This window comes from Coregonus clupeaformis, chromosome 14 (genome assembly GCF_020615455.1).
Source record: "Coregonus clupeaformis isolate EN_2021a chromosome 14, ASM2061545v1, whole genome shotgun sequence".
Taxonomy (NCBI): Eukaryota; Metazoa; Chordata; class Actinopteri; order Salmoniformes; family Salmonidae; genus Coregonus; species Coregonus clupeaformis.
In genome coordinates this window covers 41,423,265-41,448,463 of record NC_059205.1, presented here as the reverse complement: position 1 = coordinate 41,448,463, position 25,199 = coordinate 41,423,265, and the positions used below count along the sequence as shown (strand labels likewise).

The following is a 25,199-nucleotide window of genomic DNA, read 5'->3' as shown; positions in this document are numbered from 1 at the left end:
AACTGTTCATGCCATAGAATTTCAATTATTTCATGATATTTGTATGGTTCATGCATCATGCCCTTCTGTTGAATACATATGTTCATGCATCAGAGCAGTGGCGGCTCCTGAAAAAATTCTCAGGGGGGGCAATTTTTCTGATGATTTAGGTGATCTACACACATTTTAAAAAAGATATGTCCAGCAACAACATGAAGACAGGGGCAGCATATAAGTCAATACCAGAAGCATTTATTGACTGATCTCAAAAGTGTTGGCTTACCAGGGTTGGTGGAGCCCTCAGTTTCATCTTTGCCTCGCAAAGCTAACTCAAACACTCCGCAAAACTTCACACACTGGATTAGCCGGCTGAGGATGTGGCGGTTCTTGCTAATGTCGTAGTAAATATATTTGTTATAGTGAATATGGAATATGATATGTTGAGTAAAATGTTGTGCTAAGATCTATTTAGGTCAGGAGCTGGTTATAAGTTCTGTTCCTATCCAATAACAATGGACAAAAGGGTCCTATCTTGTCAGCCTTGTCAGTTTCAGTTCTCCAGTAAACTTGTGATTATCAACACTAACCTCATCGTTGTGGCGGCGGACAGCTAGCCTGTATCCCTCATCCAGTTGAGTGGGAATGTTCACTCTCCCCAAAGCAGACAATCTCAAACAGCTATCCATGTGGGTCTTTGACAGCTCATGTTTCTTAATCTTTCCTGAAAGATGGTGCATGTCCGTTACACACCAGTCGCTGTCCAAGCGGTGCTGTCTGCCGTGCCGCCTTCAGGGTGAAAGAGTAAGCAGGGGGTAGCAGAAGACTGCATTAGCTACATCGCAGCCTGCTAGCCAGGTTTTTCGTTCGTACCAATTTTTGGAAAATCCTCGGGTGTTGGACTTCCCCCTTTAGTAGAAACCTGTTGAATTATTAAATTTGGTCTGGGGAGGTCCTAATTGTTTCGTTGCCAATTTATCTTCATTTGTTCGCCGACAAAAAGGAACTTCTTTCAAAGACACAATCGAGTTGCACTGAAGCCTAGCCATTTTGATAGTAGTAGTGAATTGATTGACGCTGCTACCCGCTCTTTTCTTAGTTACGTTCATGGTTATGTTACGTATGACGAAAGCGCGTAAGTGCAAGCCCTCAGAAACCCATAGAGATTGTATTGAAAGCTCTGATATTTGAAAAAAATAGATTTTACATGGGAGTCTATGACAGACTTCTGGGCGATTTTCAACCTGACTGAAATCGCCCCAAAAAGGGGGGCATTTGAAGCACGACTTTAGCCTGATTGGACATTTAGTGGCACTGTGGCAGATCAGACGTCTAGATTACAACACTGATAACTACTGTTGCCGTGATATAATTGATTAGAAAAAAAATCCCTTCCTTTTCCCGTTTGGCAGTGCGTCGCCCATATCGCCCTATTGAACACACCGCCCCTGCATCAGAGTATCAGATGGTATCAGATGATGTGAATGTCAATAGGGCTACAGGGATGCCACAGGATAGTTTGTTTCAATGGTGGTTGTATTTACCCCACTGCATCAGTCATATGATGCATGGTCACCTTGACTAGAGGGCTCTATTCAGGAGGTCTAGACCTATACTCTATCAGCTTCCCTGTACGGCTAATGTAGCTGGAGATGTATACTTTGTCATTTCAACATTCGTAGCCCATCAGCTTTCTGTCATACTCTACCATTCAGGGACTGGTGTCCTGTCAACTCTTTGTAATAGAGCCCTCTCAGAACTGATAGCCCATTCAAAATATCCTATAGGGCATAGGCAATGGACTGTTGTAATACTGCATAGACAGTGATACTATCACAGGGTCGCTATATTGTAGCCTATATCATTGGAATATATCATTCTAATCCTTTCAGTATGATTATACCTTGGTAATGAATCATCTGTTTCAACTACTGTTAACCATCCAACTTACCTACTGGTAATTGGCACATTCAATAGTGCTTAGTTATAGGCTATAGGTAGGCTACAGTACAGTATCAAATCTCTATTGGCATCTAGTGGACAAAATACCTTAGTACATTATGTTTCGTGGACGGTGTGATTTCTCCATCATAGATGACAGGTACAGTACACAGTAAAAAGCCACTGCTGCATCCCACACTCTCTACTAGTTGTACTACCATACTTTTATAGCAACCCCAAATGTTTGATGTGGGAAAATAGATTATTAGACTATTCTGTATGGTTCAGAATAATAAGTAATTGCGCTATAAGAGTGTGCACGAGACAAGTATCCACGAGATGGCGCTTGGAAATCTCCTTTTCAAAAAATCCCTCCCTGTGTTTGACCTATCTTGACAATGACAATTTCCTGTTAGAAAAATGAGAAGGGGGCTGGTTATACAGTGTTGTAGAAGCAAAACGCACTTTGAAGCAGGATGTGGTGAAGGGATTATTGTGCTACGTTGGAAACTAAAATAGTCGAAGGAACCCATGCAGTGTACGGGACTGGTACACTGAATTCAAAGGATTACGGATGTCGAATACGGAAACGGGTGAGGCAGAGTATTTATGTTATTTAATAAAAAGGGTTAACACAAGTTTGGTGAAATAGCGGCTGTTAGGAAACTCCTTCATAAACCACCGAGCCGATTGACAGGTCGACCAACTCAGCTGAGCCCTTCCCTCTGAAGTAACTGTACTATGATTAAATCAATCATAATCGTTCCAGCGGCTGTGGTGCCAACATTTTGACACTGGAAACATTGTAACATGTTTGTCAGCGTGTTGTTGTTACATTGTAGAATATACATTGTGTCTGTAAAGTGTTTATGTCTGTGTCGCTTATTCTGCTCTCTCTATTGTGAAACTTATTTGTAGAGTGGAAATGAGAAGAGCGGCGGCGACAAGCAGTGGAGCTCAAGGAGCGGATTCTGGAAAGACAACTTCCACAGGACCAACAATAGCCAAGGAAAATGGACCGACAACGCCGAGCCCTCCAGTCAGCCCTACGACCCCAATCGCCCCGGTGGATCTGGAAGATGAGCCACAGTCCTCCGTCACAGACGCCACTCAGATGTGGATGAAATTTGCCAAGACCTTCATTGTAATTTTTCCCATTTATGTGTTGGGATATTTTGAGTTCAGCTTCAGTTGGGTTCTAATAGGGCTTGCCATCTTTTTCTGGTGGAGAAGAAATCAAGGGCATAAAAACAACAGACTGACCCGTGCCCTGGCGTTCTTGGAGCATGAAGAGAAAACTGTCAAACTAAATTTGGCGACCTCTGAGATGCCACCATGGGTAAGAATGACATTGTTTTGTTTTATTGAGTTAAACATTTTAAAGCTACCCACCTTTTTCCCGGTTAGTTGTTAGAGATGAATGGTACTCCCCTATATATACAGGGAGTACCAATACCGAGTCGATGTGCAGGGGTACGAGGTAATTGAGGTAGCTATGTACATATACAGTGCCTCGCAAAAGTATTCGGACCAAAGTGTTACAAAGTGGGATTCAAATGTATTTAATTGTCATTTTTTGTCAACAATTTACGCAAAATACTCTGTAATGTCAAAGTGGAAGATATTATTTTTTATTTTAATTTTAAGATTAGTAAAAATGCAATAACTAAAATATAGTTGTTGCATAAGTATTCAGCTCCCTGTGTCAATACATGTTAGAAACACCTTTGGCATCGATTAGCAGTGAGTCTTCTTGGTTGTCTATAAGAGCTTTGCACACCTGGATTGTGCAATATTTGCCCATATTTTTTTCTCTCAAAATTCTTCATGCTCTGTCAAGATGTTGGGGATTTTCAAACAGATTTAAGTCAAAACTGTAACTTGGCCATTGAGGAACATTCACTGTCTTCTTGGTAAGCAACTTCAGTGTAGATTTGTCCTTGTGTTGTAGGTTATTGTCCTGCTGAAAGGTGAATTCCTCTCCCAGTCTGGTGTAAAGCAGACTGAAGCAGGTTTTCCTCTAGGATTTTGCCTGTGCTTAGCTCCATCCCATTTATTTTTATCCTGGAAAAGTATTTGCCGATGTGAAGCACACCCATACCATGATGCAGCCACCACCATGCTTGAAAACAAGGAGGCAGTTACTCAGTGATGTGTTGTGTTGGATTTGCCCAAACATAAGGCTTTGCATTTAGGCCAAAAAGTGTATTCCTCTGCTGTTTTTTGTTGTTGTTGCAGTATTACTTTAGTGCCTTATTGCATACAAGAGTCATGTTTTGGAATATTTTTATTCTGTATATTCTATCATTTAGGTAATTATTGTGGAGTCACTACAATGTTGTTTATCCATCCTCAGTTTTCTCCCATCACAGCCATTGAACTCTAGCTGTTTTAAAATCACCAATGGCCTCATGGTAACATAACTGAGCAGTTTCATTCCGGTCCTGCAGCACAGTTCAGAAGGACTGTATCTTTGATGTGTCTGGATGGTTTAATACATCATCCAAAGTATAATAATTAACTTGACCATGCTTAAAGAGATATTCAATGTCAGATGTATTATTGTTACCCATCTACCAATCACTGCCCTTCTTTTGAGGCTTTCGAAAGACCCTGGTCTTTGTAGTTGAATCTGTGCTTGAAATTCAATACTTGACTGAGGGACCATACAGATGTTCTATGTATGGGGGACAGCGGAAGGGTTAGTCATTCAAAAATGTTGTCAACCCCTATTATTTCACATAGTGATTCAATGTAACTTATTATGTGATTTGTTAAGGCACATTTTACTCCTGAACTAATTTAGGGTTTTCTAAACAAAGGGTCTGATAGTCCCACTAAGCCCAAACCAGATGGGATGGTGTATTGCTGCAGAATGCTGTGGTAGCCATGCTGGTTAAGTGTGCCTTGAATACTAAATAAATCACAGACAGTGTCACCAGCAAAGTACCATAACACCTCCTCCTCCATGCTTTACAGTAGGAAATACACATGCAGAGATCATCTGTTCACCCACACCGCGTCTCACAAAGACACGGCGGTTGGAACCAAAAATCTCCAATTTGGACTCCAGACCAAAGGACACATTTCCACGGTCTAATGTCCATTGCTTGTGTTTCTTGGCCCAAGCAAGTCTCTTATTCAGGTATTTATTTGCCTTGTAATAGGTACTTATTGTAGATCTGACAGGTTTTGACATTTCACTCTAAGTTAGGGCAAGTACAGGCAGCTTTGGTTAAGTATATAGCACAATCAATTCCAAACACAACTTGTCTTGGTTAATGTCAGAAACCTGCTCCCGAGTCTGACATTTAGAAAATCAGTAGGAAGGAGCAAGCACTGTCTTTCAGGAGTGGTGGCATTGATTGTGATGTGATCCACGATACAATTGTTGGAGCTTTATTCTAAAAATGCAGCAGGCCTTGGTGATGGTGAGCCATGCCCTCCTCTAGACGACTAGGCTTGTGTCTCAAATGGCACCCTATTCTCTACATAGTGCACTACATTTAACCAGAGTCCTATAGGCCCTGTGCACTACAAGGGGAATAGGGTGCCACTTGGGACACAGGCAAGCTAGCTGTCTCAGCAAATATGCCTGGAATGAGGCTTGATAGGCAGTGTGGTAGTTTTGTGCACTGTTTTGTTAAAACAAGTTGACAGAAAGAAGCACACTTGCCAAGAACTGTATTTTCTATATGTTTCTATGCAGCATTTCCTGAACTATCTTTTTTATGTCATGTCATAATCCTTTGAGCAATAAGCCTACATCATAAGCGAGGGTTCAGTAGAGTAAAGCAGATGGCACAGCAATTTAAGGTCAAAAGTTTTAGAACAACTACTCATTCAATGGTTTTTCTTTATTTTTACTATTTTCTACATTGTAGAATACTAATGAATATATCAAAACTATGAAATGACACCTATATAATCATGTAGTAACCCCAAAAGTGTTAAACAAATTAAAATATATTTTCAATTTGAGATTCTTCAAATAGCCACTCTTTGCCTTGATGACAGCTTTGCACACTCTTGGCATTATCTCACCAGCTTCACCTGGAATGCTTTTCTAACAGTTTTGAAGGAGTTCCCACATATGCTGAGCACTTGTTGGCTGCTTTTCCTTCACTCTGCAGTCCGACTCATCCCAAACCATCTCAATTTGGTTGAGGTCTGGGGATTGTGGCGGCCATGTCATCTGATGCAGCTCTCCATCACTCTCCTTCTTGGTAAAATAGCCCTTACACAGCCTGGAGGTGTGTTGGGTCATTGTCCTGTTGAAAAACAAATGAAAGTCCCACTAGGCCATACCAGATGGGATGGCGTATCGCTGCAGAATGCTGTGGTAGCCATGCTGGTTAATTCTAAATAAATCACAGACAGTGTCACCAGCAAAGCACCCCCACACCATAACACCTCCTCCTCCATGCTTTACGGTAGGACATTTATTTGGATTTGCATTTATTTGGGCTGCAATTTCTGAGGCTGGTAACTCTAATAAATGTATCCTCTGCAGCAGAGGTAACTCTGGGTCTTCCATTCCTGTGGCGGTCCTCATGAGAGCCAGTTTCATCATAGCGCTTGATGGTTTTTGCGACTGCACTTGAAGAAACTTTCAAAGTTCTTGACATTTTCCGGATTGACTGACCTTCATGTCTTGAAGTAATGATGGACTGTTGTTTCTCTTTGCTTATTTGAGCTGTTCTTGCCATAATATGGACTTGGTCTTTTACCAAATAGGGTTATCTTCTGTATACCCCCTACCTTCTCACAACACAACTGATTGGCTCAAACACATTAAGAGGGAATAAATTCCACAAATTAACTTTTAAGAAGGCACACCTGTTAACTGAAATGCATTCCAGGTGACAACCTCATGAAGCTGGTTGAGAGAATGCCAAGAGTGTGCAAAGCTGTCATCAAAGCGAAGGGTGGCTATTTGAAGAATCTCAAATATAAAGTATATGTTTTGATTTGTTTAACACTTCTTTGGTTACTACATGATTTCATATGTGTTATTTCATAGTTTTGATATCTTCACTATTATTCTACAATGTAAAAATATAGAAAAACCCTTGAATGAGTAGGTGTTCTAAAACTTTTGATCGGTAGTGTATATATGTACAGTACATTTGAATATCATTTTAACATATTAGAATATTGCTATTATATGATATACTATGAATCTTTATGTTATCACATTATGTTATCCTTTGTGAACATAATGCACAAAAACAATGCAGGTAGTAGTTGGCAGTTTTAAGATTGGCAAATTAGCTTTTTGTCTTCACTAAACAAAGATGATTTACACAGCATTCAAAGTTTGAGACCTTTTGAAAGACAGACGATTGAAATCTGAGGGCAGAGCTCAGGTCAGCATAAGTCAGGTCATGACTGGCCTGTCTGTCCCTGGTTGACTGGGCCTTTAATTATTTTACAACAGGATTGCTGGGCCGAAATTAGGTAAAACTGTCAAGAGACAAGAAAAAAAACAGTGAAAATGTAGCAACATACATCCTTCAAAATATAGGTCTAGTCCAGCGTTTCCCAAACTCGGTCCTCGGGACCCCAAGTGGTGCATGTTTTGGTTTTTGCCCTAGCAATACACAGCTCATTCAAATAATTAAAGCTTGATGATTAGTTGATTATTTGAATCATCTGTGTAGTGCTAGGGCAAAAACCAAAACATGCACCACTTGGGGTCCTGAGGACCGAGTTTGGGAAACAGTGGTCTAGTCCAATGGTCTATATGGAGTAGAGAGATTTCTCTCTCTTGTTCTGTTATGCTCTCTAATGGTGTGTCATCATGGCCATGGGTGGGGCCTCTCTCCTTGATATGCCAAAGGGTGGGCCCATCAGTCCAGTGGAAAATTGAAAACGTGTGTTGAACAGAGAGCCTTGTGCTCTGCCTCTGACTACAGGGAGAATAGGCCTTGTTCTATTCTTTCAAATATACAGGTCCTGTGCTGTTTTATATGACTGTGACTTCCTACACAGTCTCAAGGGAGCGATGAGTGTTGAGCAGAGCCTTGTGCTGTTGAGTTCTGCCTCTGACTAAAGGGAGTAGAGAATAAGCCTTGTTTGACTCGTTCAAACCTGCAGTCATTTGTTCAAACAGAAGTAATGTGCTGCTGTTGCATATGACCCAGACCACCTCCACACACGGTCTCCTCTCATGGGAGTGATGAGACTGTCAGTGACTTTGGAGAAAAAGACAGTCCAGTCATCACAGTGCTCACTCACTGAATAATGTGACTGTGACGAGTTTATGGGAGATGTAGGGAAAGAACACACAGTAAACCAGGAGCTGTGACGGAAGCATCTCAAAGCCTTTATAGGCTTGATATTGAGTTGATAATGGATAGATATTTGTATCACATTTCAAACAATCCAATAGGCCTATCATGTTGTTGTACTTTCTAGGCTGTATTGTTAGCTTGTGGCCCTGTGCTTTGTGACTTAACAAGAACAGAGGTGTGTCACACACACACAGTGTCTTCTAAGCAGCCAGGCAAATCAGTAACTTAAGCAAACAAATGAAAGCTTGTGTTGTCACTGAAGTGAAAGGGGTGACAATTAGGCCTATGTGAAGTTAGTTTTACAAGGTGATTTAGATCCTTTTTAGATTAGCCTACCATGTGTATTTACTACCATAAGACTAAATCCCTTTCCTGAGTTGTCTGTATACAGGACAGTGCATTCAGAAAATATTCAGACCGCTTGACTTTTTCAAAATTTTGTTACGTTACAGCCTTATTCTAAAATGGAATAAAATACATTTTTTTCCCATAATGACAAAGTGAAAACAGGTTTTTATATATATAAAATGTATACAAAATAAAAAACTGTAATACCTTATTTACGTAAGTATTCAGACCCTTTGTTATGAGACTCGAAATTGAGATCAGGTGCATCCTGTTTCCATTGATCATCCTTGAGATGTTTCTATAACTTGATTGGAGTCCACCTGTGGTAAATTCAATTGATTGGACATAATTTGGAAAGGCACTGTCACGCCCTGGCTCTGGGGACTCTTATATGTTGAGCCAGGGTGTTAGTTTCTATGTGTAGTGTCTATGTTTTGTTTTCTATGTGTTCTTTTCTAGATTGTGTATTTCTGTGTTGGCCGGGGTGGTTCCCAATCGGAGGCAGCTGTCTTGTTGTCTCTGATTGGGAACCATACTTAGGCAGCCTGTTGTGCATTTGTCATTTGTGGGATCTTGTTCCGTGTAGGTTTGTGTTTATGACCGAGGACTTCACGTTTCGTTTTGTTGTATTGTGCAAAGTACGCATTAAAAGATGTACGCATTTCACGCTGCGCCTTGGTCCGTTGCTTACGACGACCGAGACAGAAGATCAAACCAAAACAGGACCAAGCAGCGTTTCCAGGAGCAAACGCCGGAGGTAACGTTGATAGATGTCCTCCTCGGTTGGGGGAGGATAACGGAGGAGGAGGCTGTCCGTTACCGGAGGGCGATGAAGGGGGAGACCCAGGCAGGAGAGGAGAAGCGGTGCCAACCGGGCCGTCGTCGGACAGGCGAGAGGCAACCCCAAGACATTTTATGGGGGGGACACACGGCATGGACGACGGGGCTGCTGGAGGCAGCTACAGGGCGAGATTGTGGACTAGGAGAGAAGGCCACCAGGTTACGGGGGCCATTGGTCATTAGAGAGAAGGAGAGTGTAGAGGCACGGCGAGAGGTACTGGGGTGTGTTACCAGTCCGGTCCGGCCCGTTCCTGATCCCCGCACAAGGCCAGTGGTGTGTGTTCCCAGTACGGTCCGGCCTGTTCCTGTCCCTCGCACCAAGCCTGTGATGCGCGTCGCCAGCCCGGCCCGGCCTGTTCCTGCCCCTCGCACCAAGCCTGTGGTGCGCGTCGCCAGCCCAGCCCGGCCTGTTCCTGACCCTCGCACCAAGCCTGGGGTGCGCGTCGCCAGCCCGGCCCGGCCTGTTCCTGCCCCTCGAACCAAGCCTGGGGTGCGCGTCGCCAGCCCAGCCCGGCCCGGCCTGTTCCTGCCCCTCGCACCAAGCCTGTGGTGCGCGTCGCCAGCCCGGTCCAGCCTGTTCCTGCTCCCCGCACCAAGCCAGTGGTGCGCGTCGCCAGCCCGGTCCGGCCTGTTCCTGCTCCCCGCACCAAGCCAGTGGTGCGCGTCGTCAGCCCGGTCCGGCCCGTTCCTGCTCCCCGCACCAAGCCAGTGGTGCGCGTCGTCAGCCCGGTCCGGCCCGTTCCTGCTCCCCGCACCAAGAAAGTGGTGCGCGTCGTCAGCCCGGTCCGGCCCGTTCCTGCTCCCCGCACCAAGCCAGTGGTGCGCGTCGTCAGCCCAGTCCGGCCCATTCCTGCTCCCCGCACCAAGCCTGTGGTGCGCATCGTCAGTCCGGCACAGCCCGTGCCTGTTTCACCGGTGCCTGGTCAGGTACCGGTCAGCTGCTCCACACCGGAGCCTAAGCAATCCGCTCCACCGATGTCCAGTCCAGCTCCAGCCAGCGGGGCCAGACCAGACCAGGGGCGCTAAGGGGGGTTAGTTAGAGGGTGGTGGTCACGCCCGGAGCCGGATCCGCCTCCGAGGCGGAATGCCCACCCGGCCCCTCCCCTGTTGGGTTTAGTTGGCGCGGTCGCAGTCCGCGCCTTTGGGGGGGGGTACTGTCACGCCCTGGCTCTGGGGACTCTTATATGTTGAGCCAGGGTGTTAGTTTCTATGTGTAGTGTCTATGTTTTGTTTTCTATGTGTTCTTTTCTAGATCGTGTATTTCTGTGTTGGCCGGGGTGGTTCCCAATCGGAGGCAGCTGTGTCTTGTTGTCTCTGATTGGGAACCATACTTAGGCAGCCTGTTGTGCACTTGTCATTTGTGGGATCTTGTTCCGTGTAGGTTTGTGTTTATGACCGAGGACTTCACGTTTCGTTTTGTTGTATTGTGCACAGTACGCATTAAAAGATGTACGCATTTCACGCTGCGCCTTGGTCCGCTGTTTATAACGATCGTGACAGGCACAAACCTGTCTAAATAAGGTCCCACAGTTGACAGTGCATGTCAGAGCAAAAACCAAGCCATGAGTTCGAAGGAATTGTCCGTAGAGCTCCGAGACGGGATTGTGTCGAGGCACAGATTACATTTACATTTGAGTCATTTAGCAGATGCTCCAGAGCGACTTACAGTTAGTGAGTGCATTCATTCTTTCATACATAATGTACCAAAAAATGTCTGCAGAATTGAAGGTTCCCAAGAACACAGTGGCCTCCATCATTCTTAAATGGAAGAAGTTTGGAACCACCGAGACTCTTCCTAGAGCAGGCAGCCCGGCCAAACTGAGCAATCGGGGGAGAAGGGCCTTGGTCAGGGAGGTGACCAAGAACCCGATGGTCACTCTGACAGAGCTCCAGAGTTCCTCTGTGGAGATGGGAGAACCTTCCAGAAGGACAACCATCTATGCAGCACTCCACCAATCAGGTCTTTATGATAGAGTGGCCAGACGGAAGCCACTCCTCAATAAAAGGCACATGACAGCCCGCTTGGAGTTTGCCCAAAGGCACCTAAAGGACTCTCAGACCATGAGAAACAAGATTCTCTGGTCTGATGAAACCAAGATTGAACTCTTTGACCTGAATGCCAAGAGTCACGTCTGGAGGAAACCTGGCACCATCCCTACGGTGAAGCATGGTGGTGGTATCATCATGCTGTGGAGATGTTTTTCAGTGGCAGGGACTGGGAGACTTATCAGGACTGAGGGAAAGATGAACGGAGCAAAGTACAGAGATCCTTGATGAAAACCTGCTCCAGAGCGCTCAGGACCTCAGACTGGGGCGAAGGTTCACCTTCCAACAGGACAACGACCCTAAGTACACAGCGAATACAATGCAGGAGTGGCTTCGGGACAAGTCTCTGAATGTCCTTGAGTGGGCCAGCCAGAGGCCGGACTTGAACCTGATCTAATATCTCTGGAGCGACGCTCCCTATCCAACCTGACAGATCTTGAGAGGATCTGCCGAGAAGAATGGGAGAAACAGGTGTGCCAAGCTTGTAGCATCATACCCAAGAAGACTCAAGGCTGTAATCGCTGCCAAAGGTGCTTCAACAAAGTACTGAGTAAAATTGCCAAAAACCTGTTTTTGCTTTGTCATTATGGGGTATTGTGTGTAGATTGATGAGGAGGGAAAAAATAATTTAATCCATTTTAGAATAAAGCTGTAACAAAATGTGGAAAAAGTAAAGGGGTCTGAATACTTTCTGAATGCACTGTACGTAGTGTATGACCTAGTTCTACTCTAGTTGCTCTGATGGCATGGTATGGTACATACTGGGCAATTCCACGGTATTGGAATTACGCTGAGACTCAGATTTTTCACTTTAAAATGTATGCCAAACAAAAACCATTGATTTCAAAGTTTAACAAACCATACAACTCTATGCGCTGCTTAAAAAACATTTACGGATGCGAAGTTTGGTAATAGAATTATGGTAAAATCTCCCTCGGTTTTATTCTGTTACCAAATTTTGTATCTGCACAGTTCTTCCTGTAAATTAGTTTTTCTAAAACTTTTAGTGGAAATTGTTCAAAGGACTCCTTGTGCATAGAGTTGTATGGTTTTGTTTTGCTTTGAAATCAGTGATTTTTGTTTGGTATACATTTTAAAGTGAAAAATCTGAATCTCGGCATAATTCTGTTACCATGGAATTGCCATACTGTAGATCAGGGTTCTTCAATTCCGGTCCTGGAGGGCCGAAACACTTCTGTTTTTTATTTCTACCTGGTAGTTAATTGCACTCACCTGGTGTCCCAGGTCTGAATTAGCCCCTGATTAGAAGGAGAGGATGAAAAACTGAGGTGTTTCGGCCCTCCAGGACCGGAAGAACCCTGCTGTAGATCATGTGCCACAACGGCCTGTGACGGTCTGTTTGTGATTTGATACTCCCCACAATGGCTCTCTCTTGTTCCTGTGGTGATTATGGGTCCCGCCCCACACCACCCTAAGGGCCTAAATATAGGTGGCAACAACTGTCTTGTGATATAGTATGACTTGTCCTGCACCATTGACCGTCCACCAATGATATATTGCTATCTGACTGGCCTGACTATTTTCCACGGTACAGAAATTGCTGAATGTGCACCTTCTGATTGAGTTGGGGAGATTCTCAATTGGTTTAGCTAACTCCTCCTTCCTGTCCTTGCCTCTTTTTGAAAAAGGTCAAAGGGAATCGAGGAGAGGAAACAAATGCGCTTGTATGAAATTACTCTCCTTTTCCACTTGTTCGTCATCAAGCAAATGACGTTTACAGGGGTGGAATCCCAAAATAAATGTGTAAAATGATCAAAACAAATATACTGTAGCTCGTTGTGCAAGACATTTTATATGTATGCATGCTTTTCTCCTTTGAGAAAACAGCTGATTTTAAAGGGGATGTGGATGATTATAAAACACTTCCGCTCTACCTGCCACGAGGATACTCTTGTGCATCCTCTGTTGAATTAGGTAATGAAGGAGGGGAGCAGCTTAATTTGTTCACCTATTAACGAATTGACTCTCTCCTCAACCACTTATCGGTTTCCGGGTTACGGAGGAGAGAGGACAGAGGAGAGAGGACAAATGAGAATCTCCCTTGGAAGTTGGAGCTGTCACTTTTGATCTGATGATCTGTAATGCCTCTGACACGGTTACTGCTACTGACCTTTGACCTAGTAACAGAACAGAACAGAAGATATGAGTGTGTGATAGTTTCATGGCACTAGGACCTTTATTTTGATGAAGCCATGGCAATCTGATGTAATAATATTAGCCTCGTCTTAAGCTTGCGAGATCAGGATGGTTCGTACGAGGCTATAATAATACTGACCTCTGTCACAAATTCACTATTCTGAGGGCAACACCAGTCACATGTTCTATTCTCTCCTACCCAACAAAATGTAAATAGCTGGTAAGAGCAAGATAGTTAGTGTATATTCGTGTCTAGCCCTATACAGTATATTACAATTTCATTTTTTGTTATTATACTGTTTCCCTCCCCTTCATAGAATGAATAGTTGAACGTTTTTTGTATAATCCCATAGAACATCTATTTAGTCAAACAGGTTGGTTAATGTTGTAAATTACTCCTGTAGTGGTACATGTCCACTGATAGTATGGTATTGCATAATGTGTGAGTGAAGGAGCCGATTACCCCTAGCCAGCTGCCATGGTCTGGATTTCTAAACAGCTGTTCTGTGGGATTGTGATTCCACCAGTCCAGCACGACTCCCATGGGCTGTCAGAAGGGCTACTTCCAAAATGGCACCCTATTCCTTATTGCAGTTCTTTTAACCAGGGCTCTAAGCACTATATGGGGAATAGGGTGCCATTTGGGACACATCCCTGCTTGATTCTCCCATGAGCTGTCATAAGGAGAGGGATGACCGCATTGCTCCACTTCATGGCTGCTGAGATGTGAGATAGGCCCTGTGCATTAGTTTATTTTTACATACAGTGATAAGACATAGCTCCATGACCGTTTTGTTATTCAGGCTACTCTGTTGTTGACTGTGGTGTGTTGTCCGGGGAACTAAAGCTGACGCACTGTGAGTGTGTTAGTTGGAAACCATATTCCACCAGACTGACTGTTCAGTCAAACCGGGAAATAGCTTGACAATGACTCAGAGCTGCTGGCTTTCCTCCCGTGAGGAATTACTGTGAACCTCTGCTTTTCTTTTCCACTAGCTGTGCTGTGTGGGATCTCTCACTCTCAAGGCAGGCTGGAATATGCTGCTAGGCAACCTCTATTGTTTGTCTGCAGACCCTAAAAAGGAGCGAAAAGTGGTCTGACAACGTGCCACTGAAGGTTGTGTCACAGCATCGGAGTTGTCAAGGAAAACAAAGAAATCTGATTGTACAATATTATGCAGACTTATGCCAGGCTATTTGGGTTTGAGTTAATGGTATTGTGTTTTATAAACAGATGATCTTACAGTCAAAAAAGAAACAAAAATAGCTTCTTAGCGAGAGCAATTTCTCAAGCAAGAATTTTGCTACGACTGTCTGGGAGTGGTCTGAGTGGGGAGGGGAAAACAGAAAACAAGCTGTTATTGGCAGAGTGGTTTGGAACTCTCTTTCTTAACTAATTTACCGCCTGGTGGTGTCACCAGGCAGGCCAAAACTCCATCCCACCAAAACAGGGTGAAGTTTCAGGCGCTCTTTTCAAACAGCTCTTACACTCATTATTTTCACAGTATTATTCCAACCTCGTAGTGTGGAAATATACACTGAGTGTACAAAACATTAGGAACTATTTCCATGACATAGACCAAGGATCATCAACTAGATTTTCTTTTCTGGAGGGGATGGTCGCGGGCCCGGAACATAATTATAAATAACTTGTAGACTGCAAATTGACCGCAAGAAGCCCAAACAGATATAATGTTTCACTAAAACATAATAATTTCAAACCTTGCTTACATTTGTATACTATCACGTGTCTCTCAATTATGCGTGGGAATACTTGGAAACAGATTTCTTAAATTAAAATCACTTGGCGCTGATTTCCTGGTGTTTGCTATGTCCAACAATGAAAATTCCACACCAACAATTTTTTTTTTGGGGGGGGCCAAATAAAACCACATTGGGCATCCAGTTGTGGAACCCTGACATAGACTGACCAGGTGAAAGCTATTATCCCTTATTGATGTCACTTGTTAAATCCACTTCAATTAGTGTAGATGAACGGGAGGAGACAGGTTAAATAAAGACAAAATATTTAAGTGCCTTTGAAGGGAGTATGTTAGTAGGTGCCAGGCGTACTGGTTTGAATGTGTTAAGAACTGTAATTCTGCTGGGTTTTTCACGCTCAACAGTTTCCCGTGTGCATCAAGAATGGTCCACCACCCAAAGGACAACTTGGCACAACTGTGTGAAGCATTGGGGTCAACCTGGGCCAGCATCCTTGTGGAATGCTTTCGAGACCTTGTTGAGTCCATTCCCTGACAAACTCAGACTGATCTAAGGGCAAAGGGGGGTGCAACTCAATATTCGGAAGGTCTTCCTAATATTTTGTATACTCAGTGTATATAAAACACATGAAAATCTCATTTTTTGACTACACTAGGGCTTTAGCCTTTATTTTGACAGGACAGGGAGTCATGCTGAGACTCTTACAGATGAGCCAAACATACACATCAATACACATCAATGCTAGTTTAAGTAACACTTCACCACTACTATGATATGGTTCCTTTCATCGATGAACTGATGTAGACTGTGTCGAGTACATCATAAGGACCCTGCCCAGTGCACATTGAATTACTCGCTCTGCCTCAATATGAGCCCAGGGTTGCTCTCTGAACAGCCGAGTGTGTGTGTGAGGCGTGACTGTTTGTGCATTCCCAAAGGCGCCCTATTCCCTATATATTGCACTACTACAAAAGTAGTGCACTATATATAGGGAATAGTGTACCATTTGGGACTCAGCCTAAGCCTGCCTGCAGAAGCTCTGTCTGTCTGGTAGTTATGTAAATCCAACTGCGTATCTGTCACAGTCGACTCCCTGCCTCAGCAATCTCTGAGCGGCTTGGTGCTGTTCTCATGCTGTCAGCCTGAGACACCAATTACTTCAGCCTTGTCTGTGAATTAATGCTCAGAATCAGCCCTTTCCTCCTCTCTGAGCTTTAGATGTGCTGCTTTAAATCCACATCATCATCATAATTTTCATCTTCACCTTCCTCGTCTTTCCTAGACAGGCACAGATATCAAAGCGCTATAATAAGAAGATTTAATGTTGAGGTTTTTGTTTGGAGAAAAGTGGGAAGGGTTTTCTATCTACTCTGGTTGTGTCTATCTACTCTGGTTGTGTCTATCTACTCTGGTTGTGTCTATCTACTCTGGTTGTGTCTATCTACTCTGGTTGTGTCTATCTACTCTGGTTGTGTCTATCTACTCTGCTGTGTCTGGGCTGTGTACAGTACTGCAGATGTCAGAGGGCTCTCATATTGTTTGGGCTGTTTTGTGTACTGTAACAGTGCCTGGTTTGCCTTGAACGATTACAGGAATTGTTCAGGGAGATGACTCCAGCTGGACCTTGACCTGGATAGCGCCATAAAACACTACCACCAAACCAAACAAAAGTGATATGTTATGTTTCATATAGGTGTAATCAGACTGTATTAGTAGTATACAATCATCATACAACTCAAGGTACAGGTGTATCCCGTTTATATAGCCAAGTTATCGTTACTATTTATTCCTTCTGTTATTATTTTGCTATTATAAAAAAAAAAAAGATCTCTGCATTGTTGGGAAGGGCCCTTAAGTAAGCATTTCACTGTTAGTCTACACCTGTTTACGAAGAATGTGACACATTTGGTTTGATTCATCCTGTCAATCTGTCAGTTGTGTTACTGTCTATTGCTTCTATAGTCTTTATTGAATGTCTTTTTCAATGTCAAACACTGTTGACCAACCAGTAATGAGACATTGTTTTCATCTACCCCACAGCATCTCTTCATACAGCCCACATATTGAACGAATATGAACTGAGCCATTATTCTCTTCATTCCAGGTTCATTTTCCAGATGTGGAGAGAGTGGAATGGCTCAACAAGGTACTGAACATCTTCACTGCAGTGCGGTGTCCTACAGTACCCCAACCAGACCTGGGTTCAAAGACGATCTTTCAAATATGTTGAAAATCGTTCAAATACTTTGAGCGTTTGATCTAGACTGCCTAGAGTGCCAGATGGTTTTTGCAGTTTTGGGACTATCCTATTGGTCCATCAAGCCAGGCAAGCTCAGTCAAGCACAGATAACGTATTTGAAATGATTTCAAATAGTATTTGAACCCGGTCTAATACCAACTTTCCCTGCTCTAGATAATTGTTACTGTGTGGAGGCAGGAAGGCGGGCGGGAGCGGGCAGCAGCCTCTTATAAATAGGCCCTTATCTGGAGCTCTGCTAACCCAGCTCCAGTACCAGCCTCTCTGGGGACCCTTCGAACTCCAGGAAGTGGGAGGAGCCATTACTCTTACAGTTACTACTGTAAAAAACAGACTTATAGGGATTTAGTCCACAATGTTTTAAAGACACATTAGATAATAAAACGAGAAAAGTCTGCTTTCATGACCTCTATTTGTTCTGCAGGAGTGTTATAGATGCTATTGTTTTTGTAGTAGGCTTATGTGGTAAGGAGCTCATGCGTCAGTACTTAAAGTAGAGCCCATAAACTACAGTAGGGCCACACCCAAACCAAATAGATGTGTCAGTTGAGGTAATGGTATGTGTGGTAGGTAATTATGAGGGCATTTCCTACCTGTTATCTATGACAAAATTATGCTGGGATTAAGAAAGTATTTCTTATCTTAATTCAACAGTTAGTCTTATTAAATCAAACCATACAGAGAACAGGGCCATTACCTGTGTAGTGTCTCTGGCAGATATTGAGCTTTGAGAATATGACCTGTGTAACCCTGAGTCTTCCTCTCTGTCTCCCTCCCCAGACAGTGAAACAGATGTGGCCGTACATCTGTCAGTTTGTTGACAAGCTGTTCAGAGAGACCATTGAGCCGGCTGTGAAGGGGGCTAACGCTCACCTCAGCTCCTTCTGCTTCACCAAGATCGACATGGGGGACAAGGTGAGACTGAGGCATTTAGATATGCATGTATGTTTCCAGTGATGAGTTATGCGGTCAATGTTACTGTTAGTTATGTTCCCAATGGTATGTCAAGCAGTGTGGAAAGTGTTCTATATCTTGTTATATACTGTAGGTGTTTAGTCTGTATAATATAGTTCATAGGTGTTTATTGTTGTGTTTACAGTCATTAGCCATATCAACAATGTCCAGCAATTTTTCCTGCATGTAAGTTTTCAAACTTGTTAACCTTGTAAGGGAACTTAGGGAACACATGCTTGAAGTATGGTTGGACAAGCAGTTTTCCTCTTTGGGTTTGAGCATGCAGAGGCACCTGTCAACCAGTGGGTCCTGCTTTGTCATCCTATCCTCTCCCCCCTCTCTCTCCCTCTCTCCCTTCATCTTTCTCTCCTTCTCTCTCTACAGCCACTAAGGGTGAACGGGGTCAAAGTGTACACTGAGAATGTGGACAAACGACAGATTATAATGGACCTGGAGATTAGGTATAGTCACATGCACTGTGGTTCAATTTGGAGATACTTGTTATTTTTTTATATCATTGTATATCAAGACATATTGGTTTTGTTGATCTTTTCAGCTTTGTTGGGAATACAGAGATTGATGTTGACATCAAGAAATACTACTGCAGAGCTGGTATAAAAAGTATACAGGTAGAGTCATGTTTTGTATACCAAACACTACTTTCTATTCAGAAATGTTGTGACTTTCTCCCACTATTAAGTTGATATACCAGACCTCCCAAGCTTGATGAAAGTCTGTCTGGTGCATGAGACTAACCATTAGCCACCTCCATATTTGGCTATGCATTATGTAAACTACTGGTTTTTCTTTCTTCACATAATATGTTGACACTTCATAAATAAGTGTGAAAGGTGATTATACAATATTGCAAGAGATTGCCCTTGCAAACCACCAGCATATTTGCTGTTCAGAGATCAGAGAGAGAGACAGTTGTATGCAGGGTAGCCTACAGTAATCATTGCGAACCCATTCTGATTGGCCAGATTTGAGACTGCAGTCTCAGGTGGTCTATGTGTCCACTCTAGTAGGCTGTTTTGTAATCAGTCCAGATTTCAGGCGGTTTTGTTGGCTCCTAAAAGATGACTGGCTTTTCACTGTAACCAGTTGTGTTCAGAATGAAGCCCTTATACGAGATTGCGGATTGCCACATTTGTTTTGTTTTGATTCTGATCAAGCTACTGTTTTGAGTAAACGTGAGAATAAGACTACATAGGAGTATGGTTATCGAAAATGTCCTATATTTCCATTGCAATTTAATAAATGTAATGGCAAAATGTAGATTTCCACCTAAATAGACATACCCAAAAGTAACTGCTATTCATGTGTAATTACATGATTCTGACATGAATATTTGGAAAGAAGACATCTGGGAGATTATAAGGAAATTATCAGAAGATAAATAGGAGTTACACACATAGTTCAGAATACACAAGATCAAGCACACACAAAATAACCGTTTTTGATTATCTTTCATTGACAAGCTATAACTAAATTATTGATGACTAGAGCTGGAAACACATCAGATGGCTTCCACAACATGTGAACAATTTCAGAAAAAAAATGGGATTGATAGACCTAACAACTAGAAATGGGCAGATGTTTTAGTAAGTTGTGTCCGTTGTGGTCACGGAACGTTTCCAAGTGTCCCTAAACTTCTCCAAGGTGGCATATGTCTGTAAATTAGATAATTCCAGTGCTATTACATACTCACTCAAACATTGTGGTGGTGTTATGGGGTATCCAGGGTACATTCAAGTGTCCTTTCAACCTCTCCAAAGTGTCAGAATGTGGTAATTGCACTGTTTTTGCACACTGGATGTTAAAAGGTTCTAAGCCTTGCTTTGTCCCACCCAGGTCAACTGCATATCCCTGGAAAGCTTATCTCATTGGCTACAAGACTGTCAAGGTGGCATAGTAGCCAATCCCCTGTGTAATGGATGGCTACAGCGCGTAAGCAGGCAACATTATATTTTTGATGCGCAAAGATATAGTCACTTGGTGGACATTCGATGTTGCCTTTAAGTCATACATCATCAGATAACATTGGCAATAGGCTAGATTTGTTCCTACCGACCTAATGATTAATTTGATACCCCCCATGTAGCTATAGCTCAAACACAGACCAAATCGAAGCTTACCTTGTAAGATGTTTGGTGAAAACGTTGTGTAAAATAAACATTTTGACTCTCGGGGCTGGTGATCAATAACGGTAGGTCACAGGCAGACAAATAAGATATCCTCATGATCTGTGGAGTCGTGGCTTTTGGTGTGTATCAACGTATTCCATGTTTATTTTGTTTATGCTTCACAACGCTAACCGGAATGTAGGTAGCAGCCATCTTGAAATGAAGTCATCGGCTCGGCCTGCCCTTATAAATGTATGTCCATATATGGTAGTAAGTCACACCAAAGATTTGACGTCACCGATCAACAGCCAAGATACTCAGCTTTCCGTAGACACCCTGCTTTTGCAGATAGGGACTACCGTTCTCATACCAGACTGAATTGAATAAAACAATCTAATAGGGTCCCCAAATATGAGGACTTTACATTTAAGATTAAGGGATGACTCTGTGTTTAATTGCTTGCGCTTGCAACCAAATTTGGAGCTCTAGACAGTCTCTACATTTCTGAGTAAAGAGTCACTTCAGTCAGGATGGATACTAATGGAAGCAGTGGAACATTTAGTAATACAACTCAGATCAGACTTTTCCTTGAGACAACAAGAAGACAGTAATTTGTGAAATAGATTAATCAAAAGTGAATTGTACCACTGTTTCCTATGTAATAAGAAAGAGACCTCTAAATTGTATGTTACAATGCTCTGCAATCGAAAAGTCACTGATTGGCATGTTTTCTGCAGCTTCACGGTGTCTTGAGGGTCGTGATGGAGCCCCTGCTCGGAGACATGCCATTGATCGGAGCCCTGTCCGTTTTCTTCCTGAAGAAGCCTGTAAGTATTGGCAGCCATTTTGACATATTCTAGAACTACTGCAGTGGTTCGAACCTCTGAGGAGGCAATGGTCTGCAGACAGCTGGATGTGAAGGACTTTGTATTGAGCTCCTGTTCCAGAAAGTCCATTCCCACCAAGCCTAATTATAATTAGGCTGCAACCCAAATGGCTACCAATTCCCTATATAGTGCACTACTTTTGATGGGCCCTGGACAAAAGTAGTGCACTTTATAGGGAATAGTGTGCCATTTGAGACGCAGCCTTAGTCCACACCCTGCTCTTTAACTGCTGTCTTCCTGTGGGTCAGCATCTGTTATAGATTGAGGGTTTGATATGGGGTCCCTTAGGAGGATGATACATTCCAGTAAAAGGACAAGGAGGGGGCACTGTAGCTTCCTGTTGGATTCATTACAACTGAAAAGATAATGAACTGTGGTACATTAGCTTGAATATGTTTCCTAGATAGGTAATAATAGTTTCAGGTGGTGTTGATTACCAGTCCAGTAGTCACTCGTCATTTATCTTTTTGACAATAGATGTTTTATTTTTAGTGATGTGAAGTTATGGGTCTCAAAGAGCATTGCTGTGTTGTTATTCTCAAGATATGGGTCGTCTAGGCTCTGTGTCTGGGAAGTATCGCCTCTGTGTCTGGGTCATATCGCCTCTGTGTCTGGGTGGGGAGAGCAGATTGGCTTTATTTTAAGTCTCCTCTGTGCTCTTATGCAGTCGAGGCTGCGTCTTTCTCATTGGGTAGGATTTATATAGATTTTCCTCCATGAGGAACTATGCTCATTGCCTTATTATTACTCATTAAAGGTCTATGGTAAATCAGCCGGACATCCAGTCTATACCATCTTATATAACTCTCCCCTCTTGGCCTAATACATCTTAACCCCTTAATGAACTAGAGTCAGTTAGTGTTGGTCCAATGCTCTGAGCAGAGTTGAATTATTTATTGCCAGTTAGTTAAGCTTGATAATCTTCACACAGACTCAACCCTTACAGTCCAGTCCTGCTAGTCTTGATGACTACAATAGTATCCCGTATTTTCCCAGCCAGTCTATAACTGTACGCGCATTGTAAAACATAATCCAATTCACTGTTAGTATCAGAGCTGTGATGCACTTATATAGTATAATACAGTACCGTTTGAATAGATATGTTGCATCAGGGATAGAGACTGTCATCATCCCTATAAACACAGACCAGGCTGAGGCAGATCCACAGTAACTATCTGTTATTTCCCCCTGATGTAGTCAGAGGTCTGGTTAGAAGTCCTGGGATAAAGACTGGGGTGTAATGAGAGTCATTTCGAGTGGCAGACGTCTAAGTCTTATTTTAGCCTCTGGAGCTCTGCTACTTCTCCTCAGCTGGACTGTTTTTAACCTGGTCCAAGATCTGTTTGTGCTGTCTTGACAGATCTGGGACCAGGCTAAACTGCTATAGAGCCCATGGTGCTTCTCCACGATGGCCTCTGACCTGTAGTCCAGTCATGGAGACTTTCTTAAGAATGAATGAAAGGTCCACCCCTCTACCCTGTCTCGAATTTGTATTGAATTTACCGCCCCTTGAAGAAGCTATTACCTGTAAAGCGCTGTACCTTCATACAGACAGTCTATCTGTCCCCTGAGTTGTGTACATGTTTGTTCTCCAAGCTACCATCAGTGAGGTATCTGACACCCTTTAGGACTGGCTGGGGGCGAGGGAGGAGCGTGCCAAGAGTGTGGTGGAAACATGAGCGGCGTTGCTGTGGTTACGTAGCGTAGCGGCTGTGTGTTTGAAAGTAAAGTAGAGCAGTGCAGCCAGGCTAAAAGGCCTCACCAGGACGGTTTGATGCTGCAGCATTCTCTTGCCATGCGGTCATAACCAAATAGGAAACCACCTTTTCTTTCCACTGGCTAACGGAGGATATTTGTTCAATCCATGTAATTAGAGCGAGATACCTATCATGTGCTCTCATCTATAAACAGCACTGAATGTTGTTGTTGTTAAAACAATTATCTTTGGATAATCAATGTTTTTTACTGGTACTAGGTGGTTGTTGTTAGGAGTTATGACTTAGCCTAGTTAGTATAGCCAGGTACAGTATGTTCCTGTGTTATACAGAAGGCTTAGTGACAGTGCCTGTGCAGAAGCCCCTGCCTGTTCATGTTTGTCTGTTCCTGTAAACGCTGGCACGGTGTGGTGGTGTGGTCTATTCTGAAGACTAAGTGGTGAACGCAGGAAGTGCACGCACACTCTACCACCCCGCCCTGCCTCACCAGATAAAAGCCGGCAGTGCTTTGTTTTGCTGTGCAGCCTAAGTGTCAGTCAGCCAGCCACTGCTTTTTATATCACTACTGCAGTCAGTCAGAACAATGGAGCAGGCTGTAAAACAGGCAGTAAAACTCATTTGGGTCAATATCAGGAGACAGGAAAATCATATAAATGCCCTGCACATGTCTTCAACAAATGCTGAGAGCATCGTCACCTGATGCTCACAATCTGATGTTCCTTCTCGTCATCACTATCTAACGTTCCTTCGTGTGTCCTGTTTTTTTGTTGTGTAATTTTGGGTAAGGCATCATGTGCCACTCATTGCATGACAAGACAACAAGGAGATATACAGTGAGCTCCAAATGTTTTGGGACAGTGACACCATTTTTTTTGTTTTGGCTCTTTACTGTAGCATTTTGGATTTGAAATGATACAATGGCTATGAGGTTAGCTTTCATTTGAGGGTATTTTCATACATATCAGGTGAACCGTTTAGAAATTACAGAACTTTTTGTACATAGTCCCCCCATTTTAGGGGACCAAAAGTATTGTTAAAAATTCATTTATGTTTATTAAAGTAGTAAAAAGTTATGTATTTGGTCCCATATTCATAGCATGCCACGACTACATCAAGCTTGTGAATAATGATGATTGAGAAAGTTACACACAAACAAAATTCATACGCTAACCTCTCACCATTACAATAACAGGAGACGTTAGCATTTTTGGGGGGGTATGATATTTGTGCGTCTAACTTTCTCACTCATCATTATTCAAGATTCATTCAGGATTATCTGTAATCATGGTAGCATCCACATTAATGTAGAGGTGTTTAGAAACATATTCTATTCTTATTTACAATGAAAGTGTCACGCCCTGACTCAGGGGACGCTTATATGTTGAGTCAGGGTGTGTATATTCCTTGTTATGTTTGGTCTTTGTTTGTCGATCTAGTATGTATGGTTCTATGTTGGCCGGTGTGTTTCCCAATCAGAGGCACCTGTCGTTCGTTGTCTCTGATTGGGGACCATACTTAGCACTAGTGGGTTGTGGGATCTATTGGCACTAGTGGGTTGTGGGATCTTGTTCCGTGTAAGGTTTGTTGTGTGTTACCTTAGGACTTCACGTGTCGTTGGTTTATTGTTTTGTCGTGTGTTTATTTAGTTTAATAAACATGTACGCATTTCACGCTGCGCCTTGGTCTGACCCGTCCTTCAACGAACGTGACAGAAGATCCCACCAAACGAGGACCAAGCAGCGTGTTCAGGAGAAGACAGCCTGGACCTGGGAGGAGATCCTGGATGGTAAGGGATCCTGGACTTGGGAGGAGATTCAGGCTGGGATGGATCGCCGTCCTTGGTAGGAGACAGTGGTGGCCCGGTATAGAGAGGAGAAACGGCGCCAACAGTGCCGACGACGGAGACCCGAGAGGCAACCCCAAGACATTTTTTT

At 43.2% G+C, this 25,199-nt stretch overlaps 1 protein-coding gene across 7 annotated transcripts in view; it reads left to right on the top strand.

Annotated features, from left to right (window-relative positions):
* Positions 1–2,362: 2,362 nt before the first annotated feature.
* Positions 2,363–25,199, top strand: part of LOC121580884 (extended synaptotagmin-2-B) — a 55,154-nt gene continuing 32,317 nt past the window's right edge. For 4 of the 7 annotated variants that reach the window (XM_041896018.2, XM_041896017.2, XM_041896015.2 and 1 more), the window contains exons 1-8: positions 2,363–2,510; positions 2,836–3,256; positions 17,431–17,472; positions 18,364–18,498; positions 18,922–18,998; positions 19,094–19,166; positions 20,392–20,487; positions 21,401–21,490. In XM_041896018.2, coding sequence (XP_041751952.1) covers positions 2,843–3,256; positions 17,431–17,472; positions 18,364–18,498; positions 18,922–18,998; positions 19,094–19,166; positions 20,392–20,487; positions 21,401–21,490 — 927 coding nt within the window. In that variant the 5' untranslated portion in view covers positions 2,363–2,510; positions 2,836–2,842. The remainder of the gene's footprint in view (positions 2,511–2,835; positions 3,257–17,430; positions 17,473–18,363; positions 18,499–18,921; positions 18,999–19,093; positions 19,167–20,391; positions 20,488–21,400; positions 21,491–25,199) is intronic. The other 3 variants (XM_041896021.2, XM_041896019.2, XM_041896016.2) reach the window with 1 other exon arrangement.